Below are 23,058 nucleotides of genomic sequence, written 5' to 3'. Positions count from 1 at the left end.
CTAAACCTTTGTATAAACATGAAAGAGATCTTGCAGAGAATTGTACAAACCCAAATTCTCATGGGTTAACAACTAGAACCTGATCATATCATATGCAAAGTTCTGGTTTGATGCAAATACAACCTGGCCAACTTATGCCTGAAAGACTAGAACGGCTATATTTAGAATTTACAAATAAAATGAGCAAAATTTCATTCTTGTCATTTTAAAGATCTACACTGAGATTTTTCATATCTATATACTCATGAGGATCATAGCCTATGAGTTGAAAGTCAGATGCCTCAAATGAATCAATATCCTTTTTCGCAGGATTTATCCTCAGAATCTGCATTCGAATGAATGGGATGTATAAGCAAAAGAAATAGGTAACGAACAATAAGGTCTAGCCATTTTGAAGGCCACATCCTCATGCCAAAGGATATGATAATATGTTCTATAAGTTATTAGCCAACTGAACTCAATTCTACATCTAGAGCACTTACAGGGAAAGGTGTAGGAAGTTTCTGAAGCTGCTTCTGCAAAGGCCCAATATGAGTTGTACAAACACGAGCATCCCCAATCAAATGGATAAAATCACCAGGAACAAGAGCTGCATAGGTAAAAGTGGCATCAGCAATAAGATAATATTGACAATGCAGACTACTTCCGGTATTAAAACAAAGCATTGCTGAAAGCAGATTTATATGTGCTTTGAATGAACAGGATATATAAATGTTTACCACAAACATGGGCAATTATGCATGTCAATAAAGCATAAAAGGCAATGTTAAATGGCACTCCAAGACCGATATCAGCAGATCGCTGGTACATTTGACAAGACAGCTCCCCATTAGCCACATAGAACTGCAATTAATAAAGACATTTGGAAGGTGATAATTATTTCAAGACAGACCAAAAATTATACTTCAACAGGGTACCAAAACATAGACACCCACACATATGGTAGAGACAAAGGAGAAAGAGAAGTGGAATATTCCAAACCTGTGCAAACATGTGACAAGGTGGAAACGCCATCAATTTAAGATCTGATGGATTCCATGATCTGAGGATAATACACCTGTCATCTGGTTTACTCTTGATCTTATCAATAACGTCTACCAGCTGATCAAATCCTTGGCCAGAGTAGTCAGCATGCATATCTGTATATCTGCAGGCAAAAGAAAAGAATAAGAAAAAATATGAAACAGAAGTTGAGAGTAATTTTTGGGAAAATGATAATTACCAACCTAGCGCCAAAGTATCTCCACTGGAAGCCATATATGGGTCCCAGGTCACTCTCTTCTATATCTTTCAGGCCAATACTGAGACATACAAACTCATCAGTTGAGTTTGTAGAGAAAACATTTGCAATCAATGTGGATTCTCATAGCCAAGTGGTTACCTGTCAAGGTAGTCTCTGGATGCATTACCGTCCCATATATGAATGCCTTTCTCTTGTAGAACCTATTGCAAGAATCTCTAATGAAATTACAGAACTTCAGGAATTAGATTTTCTTCTAAAAGTATGTTATTACTTAATCCATTGGTGTGTGATGCTTAGCAGCAATGTCAATAATACCAGTTACATGTAAGAAAACAAGCCACTCATAAATAGAAGGGAGGGAAAAATCGAGCAAATATGGTTACTTTTTATGGATAGGTATCATATTGCTTAATTGTTCACTTTAAATATTTGACTGGATAAAAACATGAAAAGGACATCCAATTTCACAGTACTTGAAGAGAAGATCACCTTTGCATTGGTTGAACCACTAATAAACCACAAAAGTTCTTCAACAACTCCCATCCAAAACACTCTCTGTGCGATTGAAAATGATAACCACAAGTAGCAATTTAGGTAAGGCATACGGAAAATATCCCATAGATAACCTATGGCGAGTAAACGAGATCTGATGAGTGAAGTATAACACTGATGTCCAAAAATTTTGGTAATTGCAAAGCAAATGGAATTGAACTTTTGAAGGGAACTGATACCTTTGTTGTAAGAAGCGGAAAAGATTTGCGCAGATTGTACTGCATCTGCAAAGTGTAACGAGTATCAAATAGTGCAATAAGAAGATGCCCTTCATCAGATGGCAGAAAAAGAAAACAGAGTAGAGAGATGCATAGAAAGCCAAAGTTTGGTATTACCTGACCACCAAATTTTGATAGGGTACCAGTGCCTGTCCTGTCATCTTTCAAGGTGCCATTTGAGATAATTTGTTCAGCCAGTCTTAGATACATATATTCATCATGTTTCTTATAAATGATACTTGGAAGAAAGGTAAAATTCTTTACTTCAAACGTGTTGGAACTTAAATTGCCATTTGCTGAAGCGCTTTTAGAAAGAGTACCATTTTCTGAATTCTTAACACGAACATATGTCGCAAAAGAATATCGGACATTGTTTTCCACTATTGGTAGAGAGGAATACCATGGGTGAAATAAAGAAAAATCAATAACTGGAATGAAGGTGTCACATTCAATGCTTGTCTCAATTTCAGTGATGTGGATAGCATCACATCCTGGTGCATTAATTGTTTTCCTGTATTAAAAAATATCAATATCTGCCACATTGACATCTGCTAGTATGTAATTTATTTGTTCAGGTGCAAATTACCTCAATATCTGGCCACCGCCGATAAAAAAAACCTTCTCAATTAAAAAACTGTAAGGTGCTTCTGCCAATAACTCCAATGCTGATGGAATACTTCCACATGTTAAAACATCTTCTGCAGTTGTGATATCACAACCCCCAGAACAAGTCAGCACAATATTCAAGCGTCCAGGTAGGGGTCTGTACTTCAAGGGAATACTTTCCCATGTTTTCCTACCCATCACAACTGCATTCCTTTTTCCAGGACTTGATGTAGTCAATGTAAGCTCCTTGAAAAACTTAAGATCAGATGGCAATCTCCATGGTAACTTCCCATCCTTCCCAATCCCCATATCACGAGTAGCAGCAACCACAACTTGATATCTCCTATTTCGATCAAGATGCATATTGGCATTGCCTCTAGGAATGCCTATTGAAACGTCGCCACTCATAACAGATAATCTTCTGTAAGATCTCCACTTTGGAGATTCACAAGATACTATCTGTAGTCGGGTGACTGCTACAGATAGATAAGAAGAATTCCAGAAGCTATTCTTACAAGAACTCAATAAAACCTGAAAGTAACAAAAAAAATGCAACTAAGATGCTACAAACTGGATATAACTCAGAAATTCAGAATAGCAATTCCAAGAACACGACAGACCTGCAGAAACATGCTTAGCCAAAACATGACCAAAAACAAATACCATGGGAAATCAATAAAAATGGCATTTAAGTTGAAACCATAATAGATATATGTTTGTCATGAAAACCTTTGAAAGACACATACTCGGGTGAGCATAGCTGCATCAAAATCTAGATATCTTCTGAAAGCAAGCCGGATCTTTCCATCTGAGTCAAACAGGTCAAAACTTTCAATAAAACATATATTAGAAAATATTCTAGAGAGAGATAGTATAGAGACATTTCATAATCAAGAAAAGATAATGAAATCATCACACAATATTAAATAGTTGTCCGCCAATACAAGTAACACGCACCAAAGTAAACATACACATTGTCAAGGATAAGGTTAAAGAATAACAGATTATCATTCAAATTAACAAGATTAGATTTACTGTTGTTATTAATTCTGTTTTATACTTTTGTAACAGCTCATTGCTTATCCTGGCAGCTAACTCTTATCTTTCTGTTGTAACCATATGCTAAATATCTCTTAGATATTTTACAGCTGCTCTTGTATATATACAGAACATTTCTTATTCAATAAAGTATCAAGCTTAAATTACAAACCATAATTCTCTATATGGTATCAGAGCTTAAACACTCTAACGAGTTTTGATCCTATTTTCTTCTCATGGCTCCTACTACGTCAACAGCTTCTATTGTGCCATTAAATGCCCCAACTCATTTTCCTATTAAGCTCAGCTCTACCAACTTTCCAGTTTGGCGAAAACAACTTCAATCAACACTTATTGGTCTTAATTTGCTAGAATACATTGATGGTACTGTTGCTGCACCATCTCAATTTCTTGACGATGACCGCAAGAAAATTAATCCAGATTACACAAACTAGTATCGACAAGATCAAACACTTTTTAGTGCAATCCTCGGTAGCTGCTCCGATATGATCCAACCTATCATCGCCTCTGCTGAATCCTCCCAAGAAGCCTGGGAACGACTCACACACAGCTATGCAAATTCTTCACGATCAAGAATCATTTCGCTTAAAGCGAAGCTTGCTAAGTCTCCCAAAGATAATAAATCTGTTGCTGAATATCTTGCTGACATGCGATCCACTGCTGATGAGTTAGCCCTCACTGAAAATCCTATTAATGAAGACGATCTTATTGTTCATATCATCACCCAATTAGGAGATGAGTTCAGTCCCATTGTGGCAGCTATTAAAGCTCGTAAATCATCGATTACTTATTCTGAATTATTTGATAAGTTGGCGGACTTTGAGAGATCTTTGAAAGACAAAGACTCAACATCTCTTCCTACCATTCCTACAATCAATGTGACTCAAAGGCAACCTCCAAAGCCACAACAGTTTCAAAAATCATTTCAGGGCCACAATTTCAACTATCGCAAATCTTGTGGTGGTTATACTGGCAATAATTATCGTCCTTGGCAAAATCCAACTGGCAATCGCTCATTTCGGGCCGATTCATTTTGTCATTTTTGTGAAATTGTAGGTCATGATACACGTGATTGTAGGAAGCTCACAAAATTCTTGAAAGAGAATAACATGTCTGTGATTAACTCTCCATCCACAAATACCATTTCACCTCCAGTAGCAAATGCCACCACCAGTTATCCAACAATGCAACAACCTTGGCTATTTGACAGTGCCGCTTCTCACCATGCCACTTCTAATTTATCTGGCCTACAAACTTATTCTGATTATGGAGGTCCAGACGAGCTGTTCTTGGGTGATGGTAAAAGTCTATCTATTTCACATACTGGTCACACAAAAATCCATACACCTCACAGATCACTTTCCTTATCTAATGTGTTGTATGTTCCAAGTTTACGTACTAATTTGATTTCTATAGCTAAACTGTATAAATCTAACCCTGTTTCTATTGAATTTTTCTCCTCTCATTTTCTTGTGAAGGATCTTTGCACGGGGGCGCCTCTACTACAAGGGAAAAACATTGATGATGTTTATTGCGCAACTATTCCCTCTCATCCACAAATTAATGTCAGTGCCAAATTCTCTGTCTCTGATTGGCATCACAAACTTGGTCATCCTTCCAATAAAGTGCTTCGTCTAGTTCTTCAACAAAATTTTTCAGGTTCTAATGTAGGGTCCATTTTAGATTTTCATTGTAGTTCATGTTCTATCAATAAAAGTTATAAACTCCCATTCTCTCTCAATTCTCTTGTTAGTACTCAACCATTTGAACTTGTTTATACTGATGTCTAGGGACCAACAAAGTAATCTCTCGATGGTTATGCATATTACATGATTTTTATTGATCATTTTACCAAATACATCTGGCTATATCCTATAAAGCACAAATCTGATACATCTACTTTATTCCCTCAATTTAAAAAGCTGGTGGAAAATTTCTTTCAAACTAAAATCAAGGCGGTTTTTTCTGATAATGGGGGGGAGTACCAGAAGCTTATTCCAATTTTCAATTCATATGGCATTTCTCACTTCACTTCTCCCCCACACACGCCTGAGCATAATGGCACTGCCGAAAGACGCCATCGACACATAGTTGAAACGGGTCTGTCCTTGCTTCATTTTGCATCTCTTCCTTTACATTACTTGTCCTATGCTTTTCAAGCTGCTGTCTATCAAATTAATCGTCTTCCCTCTTCTGTATTATCTTTCAAATCCCCATTCCAAGTGCTTTTTCATAAGTCTCCTAACTGTCAGTCTCTTAAACCATTTGGGTGTTTGTGCTATCCTTGGTTACGTCCATATACATCCTCTAAACTTCAACCTCGGTCCATTTCGTGTCTTTTTCTTGGTTATTCGACGTCTCAATCAGCATATAAATGCCTTGATCCTACTACAAATCGATTATATTTATCTCGTCATGTCAAATTTGTTGAGACAGCATTTCCTCTTCGAGTTCGCAATAAATCTCATCAGTTTACTAACCTTGTTCAAGATGCTCTTCATGCAGGTTCTTCACAAGATACAGAGCCACAAAATCATTCCTTACCCACCACCACTCAAGTTTTTCCGAACGACCCAGAAATCATTTCTTCGCATCAGATTGCCCCTCCTCCTGAACTGCCTCTTCAGTCTATTCCTACTGTTGCTGAATCAAATCCATTGATCACATCCTCTCCACTTGTAGCCTCCCTCGACCACTCACCAGATTCTCCTCCTACTTCACCATCTTCTCCATCTCTCCCTCTTTCTTCATCAGATTCCAATCCCAATCCACAGCACACCGTCCCATCCGTGTGAAAAAACCAAACTCTAAATACTTCAATAACAAATTTATTAACCTTACCACCACACATCCACTTCCTTCTACCCTTGAACCTACCACTGTGGCACAAGCTATTAAAGATCCTTTTTGGCGACAAGCTATGGATGCTGAGTTCAATGCTCTCTTACAGAATGGAACTTGGGAGTTAGTTCCGAAATCATCTCCAGTGGCAATTGGCTGCAAATGGATTTTTCGTCTCAAACGTAAACCCGATGGTTCGATAGACAAGTACAAAGCTCGTCTTGTGGCAAAAGGTTTCCTCCAAGAACCTGGGCGTGATTATTTTGAAACCTTTAGTCCTGTTACAAAACCTGTAACTATTCGCATTATTTTTTGTCTTTCCTTATCACACAATTGGCCATTATGTCAATTGGATGTTAATAATGCTTTCTTGCATGGTACACTCCAAGAAGATGTTTACATGACTCAACCTTCTGGCTATCTTCATCCACAATTTCCCAATCATATTTGCAAGCTTCGCAAAGCGATTTACGGTCTCAAACAGGCACCTCGCACCTGGTATACAGAGTTAACTAATTTTTTGCTCATGTCTGGTTTTCGCAAGTCATTGGCTGATGCCTCCTTGTTCATTTATGCTGAAAATGGTATCACCGCTTATTTTTTGGTTTATGTCGATGATATTGTTCTTACCGGTAACCATTCCCAATTTTTGGATCAATTTGTTCACAAGCTAGCCACTCGGGTTTCCATTAAGGATTTGGGTTCTCTCCATCATTTTTTGGGAGTTGAGGTCATTTCTACTCCATCTGGTGTGTTTCTCTCTCAGCATCGTCATATCAGTGATCTTTTATGCCAGTTTAACATGGATGGTGCCAAAGAGGTTGCTACTCCTCTTAGTTCCTCTGAATCTTACTCTCTTGTTGATGGATCTTCTAAAGTTGATGCTGCATCTTATCGTAGCCTTGTTGGTTCACTACAGTATTTGGCAATTACTAGGTCTGATGTTTCCTTTGCTGTTAACAAATTATCGCAGTTCATGCATGCTCCCACGCAAAAACATCTACAAGCATTAAAAAGAGTACTCAGATATTTAAAAGGTTCTGTTCATCATGGTTTGTTTCTAAACCGAGATTGTCCTATCTCCCTTACAGCCTTCTCTGATTCTGATTGGGGTGGTATTCAGGATAATGGGCGTTCTACTACTGCCTATATTTTATATTTGGGTTCTAACATTATCTCTTGGCGATCAGCTCGTCAGAAATCTGTCTCTCGCTCCTCCACTGAAGCTGAGTACAAAGCATTAGCCAATGCTGCAGCAGAAGTTATGTGGGTTCAGAACTTATTACATGAATTAGGTATTTCTCTTCAACAGCCTCCAACTTTATTTTGTGACAATACGGGTGCGACATATTTATGTGCCAATCCAGTTTATCATTCCCGCATGAAGCATTTGGATCTTGATTATCATTTTGTACGTGAGCGAGTTTCTTCAGGCTCATTACGTGTTCTTCACATCAGCTCCAAAGATCAATTAGCTGACATGCTAACAAAGCCATTGGGACGTAGTCAGTTTCTTCAATTTCGATCCAAGATTGGAGTCTCTGATGGATCCTCCATCTTGCGGGGGCGTGTCAAGGATAACGTTAAAGAATAACAGATTATCATTCAAATTAACAAGATTAGATTTACTGTTGTTATTAATTCTGTTTTATACTTTTGTAACAGCTCATTGCTTATCCTGGCAGCTAACTCTTATCTTTCTATTGTAACCATATGCTAAATATCTCTTAGATATTTTACACCTGCTCTTGTATATATACAGAACATTTCTTATTCAATAAAGTATCAAGCTTAAATTACAAGCCATAATTCTCTATACACATCTCTATAATTTGCATTCAACGATTACGAACCAGCTAAACAAAAATAAAAGAAGAAATGAGTAAGCACCGTGACTATAAAAGTATCAATCAGGTTCAAAAATAACAGATAACATTGACATTCACTAAGGTAAAAGAGTACAACTCAATTCAGATTTCTAATAAAAAAAAAGGTAACAATTAAAAGAACAAAATTAGAGATTAAATATCAAGAAGTGGATGTGAAATACAGCAAAAGTTGCAGGATAACTTACTCCACCGATCCCCAATAGAAAAGCAGCCAGTTGTTAGGGTTTAACGGAAAAGACTGGAATTGGAAAGAAAGCGGTTGTTTGATGGGAAGAAAACCAGAACCGAACTGGAGGGAAATAAAAGTGAGGAGGAGGAGATATTTGATTTTAGTTGAATCCATCATTTTTAAAAGTCAGTCTACAAAAGAAAAGAAACGAAAAGGTGCATATTTGGCCCCTGATCTTTACCTCAATAATCACATTCGACCCTTATAATTGTTTTGGTCAAATAAACTCCATTTATTTTGGAAAATATTAAACCCGTCTCTAACATATTTCAAAAACATCCCATATTTTACACTTGAAATAGATCAAAGAAGGAAATGGTTTCCATATGGGTCCCGTAAATAAGAGCTTTGTTAATCATTTTTCTTTCAATTTTTAAAATACGGAATCCTTTTTAGTCCCTTGTTATAATAACAAATTTCTCTTTTTCATATTCAGTATAATCTTCTTTTACTTGATTTATCCAAGAACTTAAATAATCTCTTAAAACACCTATTAAACAAGATTGAAGTGTTATCCCAACTTAACTAGATATCATATCCCATGACTTTCTGAAGCCTTGCAGTAGATTTGTATTTCATTAGAAGATTATATAATGTTTCATCTCTGTTATTTCTCATTTCTTCTCACATTCTAGTTGAATGAATTATATTAAAATTATAAAACTGAAAAAGTTCATTTAGTTCAGACATGTTCTCATGATTAAATGCGACACCAATTGATCCAACTTCCTGTATTTTATTTTACTACTCTACTAAAGTGAAATTGTATTCTGAATCTTCAGTTCGTAGACAGGGATACAATCAGGTGATAAACATAGGAAAACAGCGGAGTCCCTGTAATTTCAACCTCCTTTTCTTGTAATTGATTTACAGTTATGTATTTTATCGACATATTCATTATAAACACAGTTGTAGAGATCCCAAACAAATATAGAGAATTCTTCTTTTCATGTTATTGATACCAAATTCTGACCCCCATAGCAACGGGATTCTGTACATAGCAAATACTTCTCCAGAAGATGAGCTATAGAAATGAAAATGGTAGTATAGCATGCACACGTTAACGAATTCCTCCTGTACAAACAACTCTTATTCACCAGCAAAACTTCTTTTTCTGCAGGCCAGAAAAAACAATTCGTGTTGATAAATGAGAAAAATATCAAAATTTAATCTGTCCCAACCCCCAAGCATTGGTGCAAGCAAGAGTATAATTCAACTTACCCGAGATCTGGCTTCCTCTTGGCTATCTATAAATGCAAGAAGCTCTTCTTGTCTGATTAAAGCTTCATGCAAAGACTGTAAGAAAAAAGAATGAGTAGATAGAATCAGGCCCCCACCCAGTCCACAAACATATTTGCACTGACACCCATAAGTTCAATTAGTTACCACCACCACTACCTAAGTTCAGTTCCAAACTACCAGAGAATTTGTACCATCTAATGTTATCCTGCACATAAGATAGGATGATAGAAGAGATGTAATCACCTTCTTTGTAGTAATTAGCTCTGCTTCTAATGCATCCACTCGACAAACGGCAGCATTCAGCAACTCCTCTTTCTCACAAGGCATCTGAAAAGGCTTCATCTGTAGCATGTCAACCTTCTCTTCAAGTTCTCCCAGCCTCTTCAAGACAGATGAGAGGAGCTGTGCCTGATTAAATCCTGGAGCAGGAGAAGGAGGACGAAACTCCTCCTTGAGCACTGATTCAGAAGTTGGGTGAGTTGCATCAGAGACAGAATCAGGCGAAGAATATTTCTTCTTTGCCCAAAGTGGCAGTGAATGGATGAAAGCAAGGAAGGCCATAAAGAATGCCATGAGCAGAGCCCAAATGCGAGCACAAATTCCTGCTGGAGTTCTCCCTATACTTGGCAAAGAAGGTATTCCTACAATGAATTTCAATAAACTATTCAGCATCAAATTAATAATAATATCATACAAGATATCGAAAGTAACTCTAATTTGGTCAAGAACTCACATCAAATAAAACCAAAAAAAAAGCATAATACCAGAGCCTATTAGAAGTCCTAGGATGGTATTTTAACTAAACTCTCCATACAACAGTAGCTCTAGAACTCCATCCTGTGAAAATTAAATGCTGACCATTTTATTTTATTATGTGAACACCCTACCTGAAATAGTGGTGTATCTTCATTTTATACGATAGATGGTAAGATAACTCTTGAAGCAAACATTTTGAGTAAACTAAATGAAGCAAAAGAAAATCAACTTCCTCTAAAAGTTTACTTGCTAAGGCTAGAAAAGTTATATCACTTTTTTGTTGAAAGATCCAATACTCTGCTCTAGTGGGATTCTCCAATTGGATACTGGATAGATCTTCTCAATGTGATAAGGGTTGATAGTGAATAAGACCAGGATGCGCAAGAGTGTTATTTTTACTGTGTAGTTACACTTGCTAACCTCTGGAGGTATGTTGATCTTGAAAGGATGCTTGTTTTGTCCATCCATCGTCCACAGTCTTGTCAATCATGGGAACATATTCATCATATTCAGCAAAAACTCCAGCAGCACTTGCCTTACCAGCCACCCTAGCCTATATAAACATCCAAGCATACTGCAAATTAGTTCATTTCATGAACACATGAGCATTCCATTCAGTACCTGAATTTTATATAGTGACTGGTTTTTGAAGAGAGTTAACAGGTGCAGTCTCTTTAGTTAGCAAATTTGACTAACTTCAGAAACTCATACATATAAACTTATAATATCCTAGGATATTATCCAAACAAGAGATTATATTTCATAAAACAAGTATGACAAGAACCGGAAAGATTTAAGCAACCTTATCAAACACAAGGAATGCACAAAGTAGAAAAGAAAAAAGCTGCAGTGGCAATCAAGCAAGAGATCTTTATCGCTTAATACTTGCAAAAAATTAGAAACCATTAAGATTTCAAAGTAATCTGGATGTCTACATCATGAACTAAATTTTTCATTCCAAATGTAAATAATACTTACTTCTTCGCTGACAGGAGTCAATCTTGGGAGTAAATAATTCCTAGTTGGTTTGGGGGATGCAACAACGTCTTCCACTTCAGATCCCGACTCTGCAGTAGACGTGTCACTAGTTTTTACCTGGATTTACAGGGAAAAAGAAACAGCATTAGAAAAATGAGAGTGAAACTTAAGTTGTAAGAAAAAGCTAGGCATGTGCGTTGAAAGAGAGCCTATTGAGCAATACTACCGGATAACGTGGCTTTTCAGAAGCAATCACCCTGCCTTCACTATTTGAAATTGTTACTATTTGTCTCGAATATAGAACTTCACCACTGAGGACCATCTGCGCACAAAATGTTTGAACATATGAGCAAAATTTTTAATTAAAAAAGGCACAAAAGTACAGTCAGAACAAAGCCCAGAAATTTCAAGATGATCACAACCTTTAGGATGTCCGGATCTTTCCATGGCCCCTTATCAGATCTCATACAACCTCTGTGATCTGCACAGGTACAGCTACCGCCAAGAAATTCGGGCAACTCACTAGACAAGTTTGAAGATATTTCAAAAGTTTTAGACAGTCAACATCATTGAAAGGGGAAAACCAGAAAACTCAAATTTTCTTTTGGAAAAAAGGTTACCTTTTATCTATTATCTCAAGTAATTTGTTCTGATATTTGTTGCCAAGAACCTGAGATTCAAAAATCAGCCAACCCTATGATATACTTCTCTTAAGTAATAATAGTAGATGATTGATTTAAATAAAGAAAAGCACCACTCACATGAATTTTGCTAGCTGTTTGAGTATCAAGAAAAGATTTTACTGTGTTCCAGAGTAGCTTAAAACCAGGACCAGCATTTATTATAAACATTCGGCGGAGTGTCTGTGGAAGTTGACATTTTAGATGTTGACAGATGATGTACTATCAATCTCATTTCTAGTCCAACATAATAAACTAAGAGGACCATTCTCAAAAACCTTATGAGAATATAGAAGCAAAAGTATCTACCTCAGGGTAGTTGTCACCGTCAATTTTCTGGAGCTGTATGACCAGTTCTCGTGCAGACTTTGTAAAGTTTTTTAAACCCTGGGGAACAAATTGATCAACAAGAAATAGAGGATTTAAGTATAATCCTACTCAGCCAAACTTTAAATGGTTTACTAACAGCAACATGAACATTAGCAGAAGAGATAAATAAATGGAAATAGAGAACCTACCACTCCTTGCACATCCAAAATAGTTGTACTCGAATCTATGTGTCTCTTTGCAGCAATAGAACAAGCTGGAAATTTAATTGCAAAACTCTTTTCAAACTCTTGCACATGATATCTCAAATACCGTTCCACAGTGGTAACTTGCATGAGCTTGCTTGGATCAACTTTCCCTAGTCTTTCAATATAGACAGGCCTGCCCTCCTTATCAACACCATGATAACCCTGAGGATAGTACTTTACAACCTCATTCAACTCACTGAACTCAAAATCCTGAAAATAAAGAAGAATAATAATTAAGATATCTTGTCGCTAAAATTACCATGCATGAACGCAAAGCTTTTCTTGAAAAGAATAAGAAAAGAGCAAAACTCTACAATAGCAACTGCTAAATTGAGGAGTAACTATATAGCAGCAAAAATTGCATTCAGTATAGCAAAAACAATAAAATAACATCACCTCCATAATTGTGTCAGTACCAAAGTCTTTCCTCCATTGAATCATATTGGCCCACATTTGCTTCGCTTTCTCAATGTCAAATTTTCTTGCTTTTAAAAATCTAAGAAAAAGTAACATTGAGCATAAAACCAAAGCCGAATTAAAGGACCAATTTAGTTGAACCAGGCATAGTTTGTTAAAAGGAAAAGCACCTTAGCAACATATGATAATCATCATGCCTAGAAGGAAGCAAGTCATCTCCAATGAGTGCCTGTCTAAAAGCATCTACAACTTGCAGCTCCTCAACATCCCGAACATCTTCAATCGCGGCAGAAATCCCTTCACCGCTATTTTTACTCTTCCTCTTATGAAGAGAACGTCTAAATCTTTTAGATGCTTTCATTGCTTTCTTCTTCAGATTCCCAATTCTAGTTTTCCTGTCTTCCTCTGAGTTTTCGAAATCAGATTTCCGTTCCCTTCTTTCATCATTTCCAGAAGAACCCTCAAAGCCTACAAAAACATCCAAGGACTCTAAATATAATTGTAGAGTGCAATGAAATTTTATTAGCCCCACCAAGCTATTACAAAACAAATTACCAAATAAGCAGCCAGTATCCATTTCAGGATTGGTGGGCATCGATTTTCCTTCCTGCTTTTGCAATTTGAATTGATACATTGACTTATATACCATGTATTATAATTCTTACTTTTGGATCAAAAAATTATCAAAAGAAAGAGGCAAGTTAATCACGAAAAGGTTTAGTGCATGATTAACTAATTGCTAACAGTAACAAGAAACTTAAAAATCAATTTAAAAACCTAGAGTCCACAAACACAGGAAAGGATCAAAACGAAATAAGAGCGTGTAGAAGTTATAGTGAAACGAAGCGGTCAAAGAAGGACACTTACAAGGTATAGCGAAACGATCCAATGGTCCGGACATGTTGATTTTAAGCTATCAATATCAAACTTCGGTCACAGAATATAAAGAACAGATATTATTACAAAGGAAAAAAAAAAAGAATCACAAATTTAACGACTGAAAGATCAAAGATCAATGGTATAGTTAATTTTGGGATCCGCCATCGTATAATTCAATATAAAGGATCTTTTTGTCGGCTGGCTCCAGCCTCCAGCTGGTTGAGAAGACAAGAGCGCTGTAGCAAAGAGAGAGACAGAGTTTACGTGGCGTTGGTAAGAAACTGAACACAAAAAAGGGCAGTAGTAATTTGTTGCTGAAGTAAATTAGAGAGAGAGGGACTGGCATACAATGGAGAGAAACGGTGCGCATAACGGTGGGGGATGTTTCTTGGTCTTGTCCAGTAATTGGTCATTTTTGTGGGGTCCTATGGTAATGCCTCCGTGGCAGTCAAAGGAGTGGCGTAGTGCATGTTCGCTTGGCGGGAATTTTGCTTGTTTGCTTGCTTTTGCTTACGGTCGTGGCGGGGTTACCGGACTTCTTTTTAAATGCTGTTTTTTCATTCGCGACGTGAATTATGTTCATCAAATTTGGTTTACCCGAATTAGGGTTACAATTAGGAAGATCCATGGGGTAAATCTGATTTCTTCTCTCATTCACTGGACTGGGGGTGTCAATACCATTTAAATATATGGCAATTTATTATTAACGAAAGAAAATTACCATACACCTGCAAATTTTCTGGATGAGATGAGAAGAAGATTTGCAGCCTCATATACTCTTCCGAAGCCATCAAGTGAGACTTGACGAGAAACCTTGAAAAATTCAAAAGAAGGCGGATACACAGTCCTTAAATCATATTATAAACGGCATCGGTTTCTTTTCCCTTATATTGCTATTTTCTTTAATTAGGTTCGGACTTCAAAAAGAGAAATATTCGAATAAGTATTCTCCGCTGCCTTTCCAACCATCACGGACCCGAGCAAAGACATTATCCCATTACTTAATATATTGCCAATCACTCTCAAAGAATAATAGTCGTATTACTTGCCAATTTGCAAATCCCAAATTGGATTTCGTACGCGTCTTATAATTGGTTGGAATTTTGAAATTGCACGCGCGGGTTAATGACTCCCCACCTAAACAGCCGACACACCAGGTAACGTTATCATCATCGATTATTAATACAGTCGGCAATCGGCATGTCCATTGCAGTTCAACACTGAATACAAACAAGGCCGCTAGGTGAAGAACGACAGGAGCCAGATGAAAGAAAAAGGAGAAGCAAGGCTCGCATGCGAGTTCCCGACGCTATGATGGAAGTCCTCTTAGCATTCGGAAAATGGACCAAGACCAGCTAAAATGAAAGAAACTAGACAGCGTTCCTCAGAAACATGATTGCACAAAACTTCGTAAAACAATCTTAGCAGAGATATCAAGCACACAACAGCAAAATGAATGACAACCCTAGTAAAGCTTTAGCATATATATGTATATATATATTTCAGCATCCACAGCAGAAATTAACAAGTGTTAATTGCTTCAAGTTTCATAAGCCAAGTTTATCTATACACATATTCACAACCTTGGTTACATACACATTGGTAGAAATGGAAAGGGGCACGACTGGTTACAGCTCTATGTGGCTGACCTTCCAACAATGGTTTCTATGTACAAGTTCTCTCCTGGAACATCTGAAACAAGAACATATGCTCACTAGATAAATTCCTTCAAATGAATCACATAATATACAGATGTTCTATCAAAAATAGTGGCACAGATACCAGTCATGTATATTTCTTCAAGTTCCTTTTAGCACGAAATTGTCCAAGCATATCTCTCCATTGAGCTGCAATAAAACATGATCATCATTAAATTGTAAAAGCTTTTAATAGTTAGTGACAATAAACACATTGAAAGAAATAGGGGAGTTTCATGATGCAACTCCAGTATATAAAAACAATTATTGGTGGAAAACATGCAATTAGGCAATCCATTATAACATCATCATTGACATCGGGATTTTCACATCTCAAAGAAAGAAAATTATATCGACTTTATATTTGCAAGAGATTTTCAAGTTGTGCATCACTGCAAGCATATAAATTCGGTTACAATTTGAAAGAAATGGTGCATGTGGATACTGTAACTGGTCAGACAATGTCAAGCTCTTATAATTGGCAAATGTATTTTCCTTTTCATAAGAAAACATAAAGAAACTTTAAAAGCAAGTCCATGCATATTCAAAACCCAAAATGTCCTCAACAGACAACAAATGTGTAAAGATAATCATACCAGCATCTTGGTAGCGTTCCTCAACAACCGCATTCATCAAGTTGGACACAAGATTAAACTCCTTGGTGTCAAGACAAGGCTGACCAGTTGGCCTGCAAATATATCACTTGTGAATCAAAATTTTTCTTTCTCCTCCTTCAAAGCAGAGGCACCATGTAGACAGATTCCAATCCACTTTATAAGACTACTGATTCCGATATCAATCTTTTTCTTAGTGATCTCTATTTCAGTCATAATGGCTATATTGTTTATGAATTTCTACTCAGTTCTTAATTCATTATTTTCTGGATCCTATCAAAACTTCAGGTAGGTGCAAGCTTTTCATGTCTTAGCCAGCATTTAATATTAGGATCTTGCATAGCAGCTGTAACCTTAGATGTGCGGCATCAGTCTCCAACTAAATTACAAGATGCATCACGTGAAATCATAACTGAACCATAGGGCATAGAAATCTCACAAAGAAAAACAAACTGACACCTGCTATTGGATAACCAAGATATTCCCCCAAAAGAATAGCCTCTTCTAATAGAAATCCAACAATTTTTCTTAATCTCATTTCCCAAACACCCCTGAGAAAAAGGTAAAAGCAAAAAGAAAAGTTTCCAACTTTAAGGATGTGAAAACTAACCGATCTAGTTCAGTAAATAATAAGCCATCTGAACCAGGTGAATGTGTTATCTTTCCAGATTCAATAACTCTCATCCCATCGCTGTAAGCCAGGTACTTGTTCACTTGAATTGGTACCTAGACAGAATATGAAATTGATGCATAGTTGAAGATCAGTAAACCACTAATATAAAGCATTAGCTTCACCCCGTAAGAAAAGTTATAAGAAGAGAAAAACTAGAAGTATCCCGATCAAATTTGCTTATGGCCTCTGAAGAATTAAAGATATTCTACTTTATTTTATAGCAGGAAGAAATAAGTAATTACTCAATCCGGATTCACACTGCTTTCATATCAGTAGATTAGCATTCATCATAACATCCATATTTCGGAGTCAACTGTAAATAATAGGCCAACACGTAGACATGCAGGAGAAGATCTACAAAGCCACAACATGTGACCTACATTTAGATATTTTAGGCTGAAAAATCTCCAATTAGCATATCTTTGGCAGCTAATATACTATTTTTCCTTCATTAATATTCTCTGCAACATAAGGACCTATGTGATTAGAAATTTCTCTTACCAAGGGTAACAGAAGCAAGCAGGCACATGACACCAAAGCTTAATGGAAAAGAAAATTAACAAAAATATGTGCTTGTGGATTTGAACGTTAGCAAGTTAACTGGTAAGATGCCAGAGTCCGTTAAGAATGTAACAAAGATGCATACGAAAAAAATTACTTTTTGAACCCACTCAAAAAAAAAAGAAAGAGAGAGAAAACTGTTCGCATAGACCACCTTGCATCTCACTGCGATATTGATGGCATCTGAAGGACGAAGATCAAAGCTGACACATTGTGTCTCATTGCCAACCTACAACACATCCAAAGGTACTAGCGATTATATTCTATGCTTTTACACGTCAACAGTATCAGAAAAGACTTCAACTGTATTAAGGACTAAAGTACCTTGGTGAGATATAACTGCGCAAAATAGGCCTCATGCACCCTCTTAGTAACCCTAACAAGTCTGACCTGCAAAGAGGAGGACAAAGATTATGAAAGAAAGTTAAAAGTGAAAAAGAAGAAAAACAAGTAATTCTATTTTGAGTGAGCCAAAGCATCGAGTCGGTCAGAACTTAGTCTAAAGATAAAACATTACTTTCTAAGATATTTTGACTTGACAATAATAATTTGGTTTGAAAATTGAGTTGGAACAAAAATAACCGAAAGTTACCAGAATTGCTCTGTTAATGAAATCTCCAATATAGTATATTCTTACTAATCAAATTGATGTATAAGAAAATAAATCGTCATTGTATGACTTGTATCCCCCCTTGAGTCTATAGCTTCGCTCCCATTCAACTAGAAAGCCGCAACCTACAGCTTGCTTGTATACTTCCAAGTATCTATGGTCTAGCATAGCCTCTACTTTTCTCCCCTCTCAAGAACTCCAATTCATCTAGAAAGCCGCAACCTGCAGCTTGCTTATATACTTCCAAGTATCTATGGTCTAGCATTGCCTCTACTTTTCTCCCCTCTCAAGAACTCAGGCTCACCTCTATATATTCACATCAAACAAAAAGTAAACGAAATCAAACTCACTTCATAACCCATCTTCTCAATCATTTCCTTCACAACTTGATATAGAGTTGGTCTTGCCTGGAAAGAAATAAACAAATAGTATCTGTAAGTATGAAATGTAGAAAAATTCAGACAGTTAACAATGACAGCTCCATTAGTCCAACAAAGATTCTAACATAAAAAAGTAGGCTAGTTATAAAAATATACAATTTGAACATTGCGCACAGCTGCCATTAGCAACACACTTGGCATCTCCACTGCAAACAAAGACATCTCACGATTTCAAAATTTTTTTAAGAAAAAAAAAAAAAGTGAAGATATATAATCTATACAAATGAATTTCCACTTTTTCTAAGAACAACCAAATGCAGTGTGCACGTACAAACGATTATTGGGAGGAGTAAACCAGTCCCATCTTCCATCTTCAATACAATTGCAGGATGCGGAGCGTAGTCTGGCAAATGCCCACCTTGAGGGTTATTATGGACACATCTTACATGTCTCCCGTCCCTCATTTTAATCATGAAACCATCTGCTCCACTCTTCACCTCAACTGTATAAGAAAATCAAGTAAAACAATCACTAAACGACAATATATTGAAAACTAATGTATACAAGTTCAATAGAATGCATAATTTAAATTTGCGTACCAGCTTCAACTACACTAGAGTGTACATAATCTTCATCATTTACATTGAAATTCTCTGCTGTATTTCCATTACCATTAGAGGATGAACTCAAACAACACTGTAGAGTAGTATTACGCGCTTGTTGTGGAGAAAATCCAGTCAATTTAGTTTTGTAATCACTAATACCCTTGAATCTCCATAATCCACTTCTAACAAGCCTAGCCTTAAACAACGGAACGTTCAAGGGTAAAGTGTAAGTTCCTGCTTGTTTTGCACGCACAGCAGGGCAAATTACTGGTCCTTGCAGTGACGTCATTTCACCTAAAAAGGAATTCAAGAAAATCCATGGACTATAAGTACTGAAAATAAGAAAATAAGGTCAAACTATAGAGCAGAAGCGATTGAAATTTTATTGATTTCTAATTTAGTAATTAGCTCCACATTAACAAAGACAAACAAGTTTCCTAGAGACCAAACAAGGGATATTTTAGAAGTCTCTGTCGATCCCTGACAGTGAGTTATTACTGCTAGAGTAAAATCATCGAACAAACTAAAAGATCACCTGAATTTCCCAAAAAAGAAAACAGCGATCAACAGTCAAAACTCCACCAATCACGGTCAACACAATTTAGGTTTTCTCGACAATCGAGAATCTGGTGATTTCCAATTAAATTCAAATTTTAAGTAGAAGAGAGAATTAAGCTAAGCAAAGAGAAGGAAGTGATAGCTTGAAGTGTAAGCAAATGAGATCATCTAAAGAAAAGAAAAGAAAGAGAGAGAGAGAGAGAGAGAGAGAGAGAAACTGAGGATCCGAATGAACCGAGAAGAAAGGATCAAATAAAAGGAAACGAGAGATGGGCGAGAAGATAAGAGATTCTCTTTTATTTTTTTTGTAAAAACTGTTTCTAGTAAGGATGACGGTGATGATGACGACGACGATGCAGCACCGAGGGAATTAAAATCATTGAATGAGTAGAATGCGAGAGCTAAGGCACCTTCTCCTTTCGGCTATGATGGTATATGGTAAATGACAGTTTTACCCCCGTTAGAGAGTGTAATGGCATTGCTGGTCATTAATTTATCACCCCCAGAATTAAGCCACACAATTAACATGCAGAATGGATTGGGTTTGGAATTTAATTGTGTTTATATTCGTTGATATTTTTGAGATATTTTACTTGTTAATGTTCAAGTCACGTCTCCTGACTTCTGAGCTTACCCTTACAAATAAAATGGTTTTAAAATTCTTTGATATTATATTTTTCCCCTTTTTCTTCTTTAAAAACTATATTTAACATGCTAAATTTAAGTATTAGATTTCAATGATTAAATATAAGCTGTAAATGAAACTTAATAAATACTCCTATACTAACAAACTTGTATATAGCCAGGTTTTTTTTATCTATTTTCATTGCCTTTTATCATCTTTGCTAAAATAATAAAAACAAGGTATGTGTTATTGACTCTATTGTAGATATTAAATTATAATTGGTTAATTTAATTGTATTTTTTTAATTTTTTATTAAATATAGTAACAAAGTAAACTATTTAATAAAAACATCTATATATACTGTCTGACATTAAAAAATATTTTAATTTAAATATCTCTCTATTTATATTAGTTAAAAATTATTTAAAATAACACATAAAATATAGAAGAGTCGAGTTTTTAATAAATTTAAGAAAATTATGATAATACGCATTTATCATTATTATATCTAAAAAGAGCTTGCAAGACAGAATATTATAATTGTTATTTTTTATTGACCCACCAATTACAAACTTCTTTAACTTTGTAATGAAAAATGCAACAAAAGTTTTCTAAAGTTAGGCATGGCATCAATATTTTCAACTTGGATTATCTTATATTTGACCATTTCATCACACAAAGTTAGTATAATACAATTTAAAGAAGATAAACACTGCGAGATGAAATGAATGCGTGCAATAAGTTAATATACGAAACTTCATAACAAGAGTTAATAAAAAATATATATATTAGGCTTAAATTGCATCTGTTATATTTGTCATTAAGTATGTTTCTGTTATTCATAAATTGTAATTTATATCCTAGAATTTTATATGTTTTAATTACATACTTAATTATAATTTTATTTAAACATGAAGCGATATTATATTATTATAATTTTTTTAATTTATAATAATAAATATACACTAAGTTATAATGACACACCCTATATTTGTAATGAATTTTCTTTTCAAAGTGTGTCAAAAAAATTATGATGTTATTAAAATGAGTCACAATTTGAGATAAAAATCGAACATAGAAACCACAATGAAAAGCATGCTTAAAGCTGTGCATAATAGTGAAATCCTTTTATTTAATTATATAAAATTATTTTATAGAAGTCCATTGAGAGTGTTGAAAAATTAAGATATTATTAATAAAAGAAAATGTGATTTTAATGAAACCAAACCAATCTGGACAAAGTAAAGAAGAATTTGCGGTAACAGAACCAACAGGCGTAGCTGGACTGACATATCACCTCAGAACAGTGAACTGACGGGCGCACACGTGGCACAACATCAAAGTGTCAACTGCAATTCTCACAAGCACATGGCTGGATGGATAGGTCGGGGCCCTCAAAGTCTCTGGCGTAATTATCTTGAGGATAGAAGGGTATTAAAGACATATACTCAAAACGGATAAATTGGACAATACAGAGCATCGACTGAACCTTTTCTCAGTGTGACATCGAAATTAGCTAAACGACGGAGAAAATGCTCGATGTCTGAAAAATATCAAGATGCCTAGACGACTGCCACGTGGTAATCATATTATAGGATAATACTTCCCCCCCCCCCCCAAAATATCCCATTTCTCTCGTTTCTTTCCTAAAAAATATCGCAATAAATAATATATACAGAAACAGAACCACACTCTCTATATCATGTATGCTACAGCGACAAGTATACACTACGTACGTTTCTTTTCATATACAGTTGACCAGAAATCAGGCTTCAAATAAATTGAACAAATAAATGGATAAGAAATGTTTGTTAATACAATTAATCTCGGCTTAGGGCTCGCTCGTGACAGCCCGTTTACAAGTTGCCATGAGTTGGCACGTTGCTTTCATATGGCTAATTTCTATGGAGAGTTTAGTAGGCGGTAAATTAATAATCACTTTTTTAAAGTTTTATAAACATAAAAAGTTTATTTATTTGAATATAAAATCTCTTTCTGAGAAAACTTTTTTATCACTAAAAATGAGCTTTAAATGTATTATTAATTATAAGTTGTTATAGATTTTTATACGGATAATTTTTAAACAATTGAGAAATATATCAGTTTTAATATCTTAAAATTTATATGAAAAGTGTCGTTTTAATATTTTATTAATATATTTAGAGTTTGTTTTGCAACGGCTTAAATGATATGGTAAGAAAAACGTTTTGTATTGGAACTAAATTAATTAAATGAATTAAAATTGATATAATTTCGTGCTTTTTACTTTTTTTTTTTTTTTTTGTTATCACGAGGTGCTGAATTGAGGTAGCAGAATTGGGTACTTTTATCAAAAGATTAATTTGGATAAATAAAGAAGAGCATTCATTACAAAATTATATCTATTGCTTCAGATATACTAATTTACATTGCCTTCTAAAACACTCCAATCTAAATTATTATCTGTTGTTTTATATTTATTATTTTTCCTTTTCCTCGTTCTGGTGCACACAGTCCGCAATTATCTTTACCATTTCTTCTCAGCCTCATCTGAGGCTACGGTCGCTGGTGTATGGTAAGATGATTACATGA

General features: G+C 35.6%; 3 protein-coding genes across 6 annotated transcripts; all 3 read right to left on the bottom strand.

The window, feature by feature from the left end:
* Positions 1–40: 40 nt before the first annotated feature.
* Positions 41–8,855, bottom strand: LOC8275764 (putative bifunctional dihydrofolate reductase-thymidylate synthase). 2 transcript variants are annotated; one of them, XM_015721191.3, is made up of 12 exons: positions 8,594–8,855; positions 3,349–3,427; positions 2,600–3,150; positions 2,131–2,524; positions 1,975–2,019; positions 1,733–1,798; positions 1,382–1,443; positions 1,227–1,301; positions 982–1,147; positions 720–843; positions 483–589; positions 41–325 (listed from the first exon to the last, which is right to left on the bottom strand). In XM_015721191.3, exons 2-12 carry the CDS (start codon positions 3,361–3,363, stop codon positions 206–208), a joined length of 1,725 nt encoding a protein of 574 aa, XP_015576677.1. In that variant the 5' UTR covers positions 3,364–3,427; positions 8,594–8,855; the 3' UTR covers positions 41–205. The 2 variants fall into 2 exon arrangements, with proteins under 2 accessions (XP_015576677.1, XP_015576679.1); XM_015721193.3 differs by having other exon boundaries at positions 3,366–3,427; positions 8,594–8,852.
* Positions 8,856–9,353: 498 nt separating this feature from the next.
* LOC8275765 (phosphatidylinositol/phosphatidylcholine transfer protein SFH6) lies at positions 9,354–14,663 on the bottom strand. Of its 3 annotated transcripts, XM_048371110.1 has the most exons (16): positions 14,513–14,663; positions 14,153–14,400; positions 13,841–13,892; positions 13,456–13,753; positions 13,265–13,364; positions 12,812–13,078; positions 12,603–12,680; positions 12,375–12,476; positions 12,234–12,283; positions 12,036–12,135; positions 11,840–11,935; positions 11,614–11,730; positions 11,056–11,188; positions 10,123–10,520; positions 9,859–9,933; positions 9,354–9,751 (listed from the first exon to the last, which is right to left on the bottom strand). In XM_048371110.1, exons 3-16 carry the CDS (start codon positions 13,878–13,880, stop codon positions 9,731–9,733), a joined length of 1,875 nt encoding a protein of 624 aa, XP_048227067.1. In that variant the 5' UTR covers positions 13,881–13,892; positions 14,153–14,400; positions 14,513–14,663; the 3' UTR covers positions 9,354–9,730. The 3 variants fall into 3 exon arrangements, with proteins under 3 accessions (XP_048227067.1, XP_048227066.1, XP_015575097.2); XM_048371109.1 differs by lacking the exon at positions 14,513–14,663 and having other exon boundaries at positions 14,153–14,483; XM_015719611.3 differs by lacking the exons at positions 13,841–13,892; positions 14,513–14,663 and having other exon boundaries at positions 14,153–14,485.
* A 954-nt stretch (positions 14,664–15,617) lies between these two features.
* Positions 15,618–20,235, bottom strand: LOC8275766 (bifunctional nuclease 1). Its single transcript, XM_015719618.3, has 11 exons — positions 19,840–20,235; positions 19,299–19,598; positions 19,031–19,201; positions 18,856–18,905; positions 18,670–18,726; positions 18,034–18,099; positions 17,864–17,938; positions 17,086–17,201; positions 16,458–16,549; positions 15,947–16,011; positions 15,618–15,856 (listed from the first exon to the last, which is right to left on the bottom strand). Exons 2-10 carry the CDS (start codon positions 19,591–19,593, stop codon positions 15,950–15,952), a joined length of 984 nt encoding a protein of 327 aa, XP_015575104.1. The 5' UTR covers positions 19,594–19,598; positions 19,840–20,235; the 3' UTR covers positions 15,618–15,856; positions 15,947–15,949.
* Between the last annotated feature and the right edge of the window lie 2,823 nt (positions 20,236–23,058).

This window comes from Ricinus communis, chromosome 2 (assembly GCF_019578655.1).
Source record: "Ricinus communis isolate WT05 ecotype wild-type chromosome 2, ASM1957865v1, whole genome shotgun sequence".
Lineage (NCBI taxonomy): Eukaryota > Viridiplantae > Streptophyta > Magnoliopsida > Malpighiales > Euphorbiaceae > Ricinus > Ricinus communis.
The sequence above is the reverse complement of the archived record's forward strand: the minus strand, read 5'-3'. Positions and strand labels throughout refer to the sequence as shown.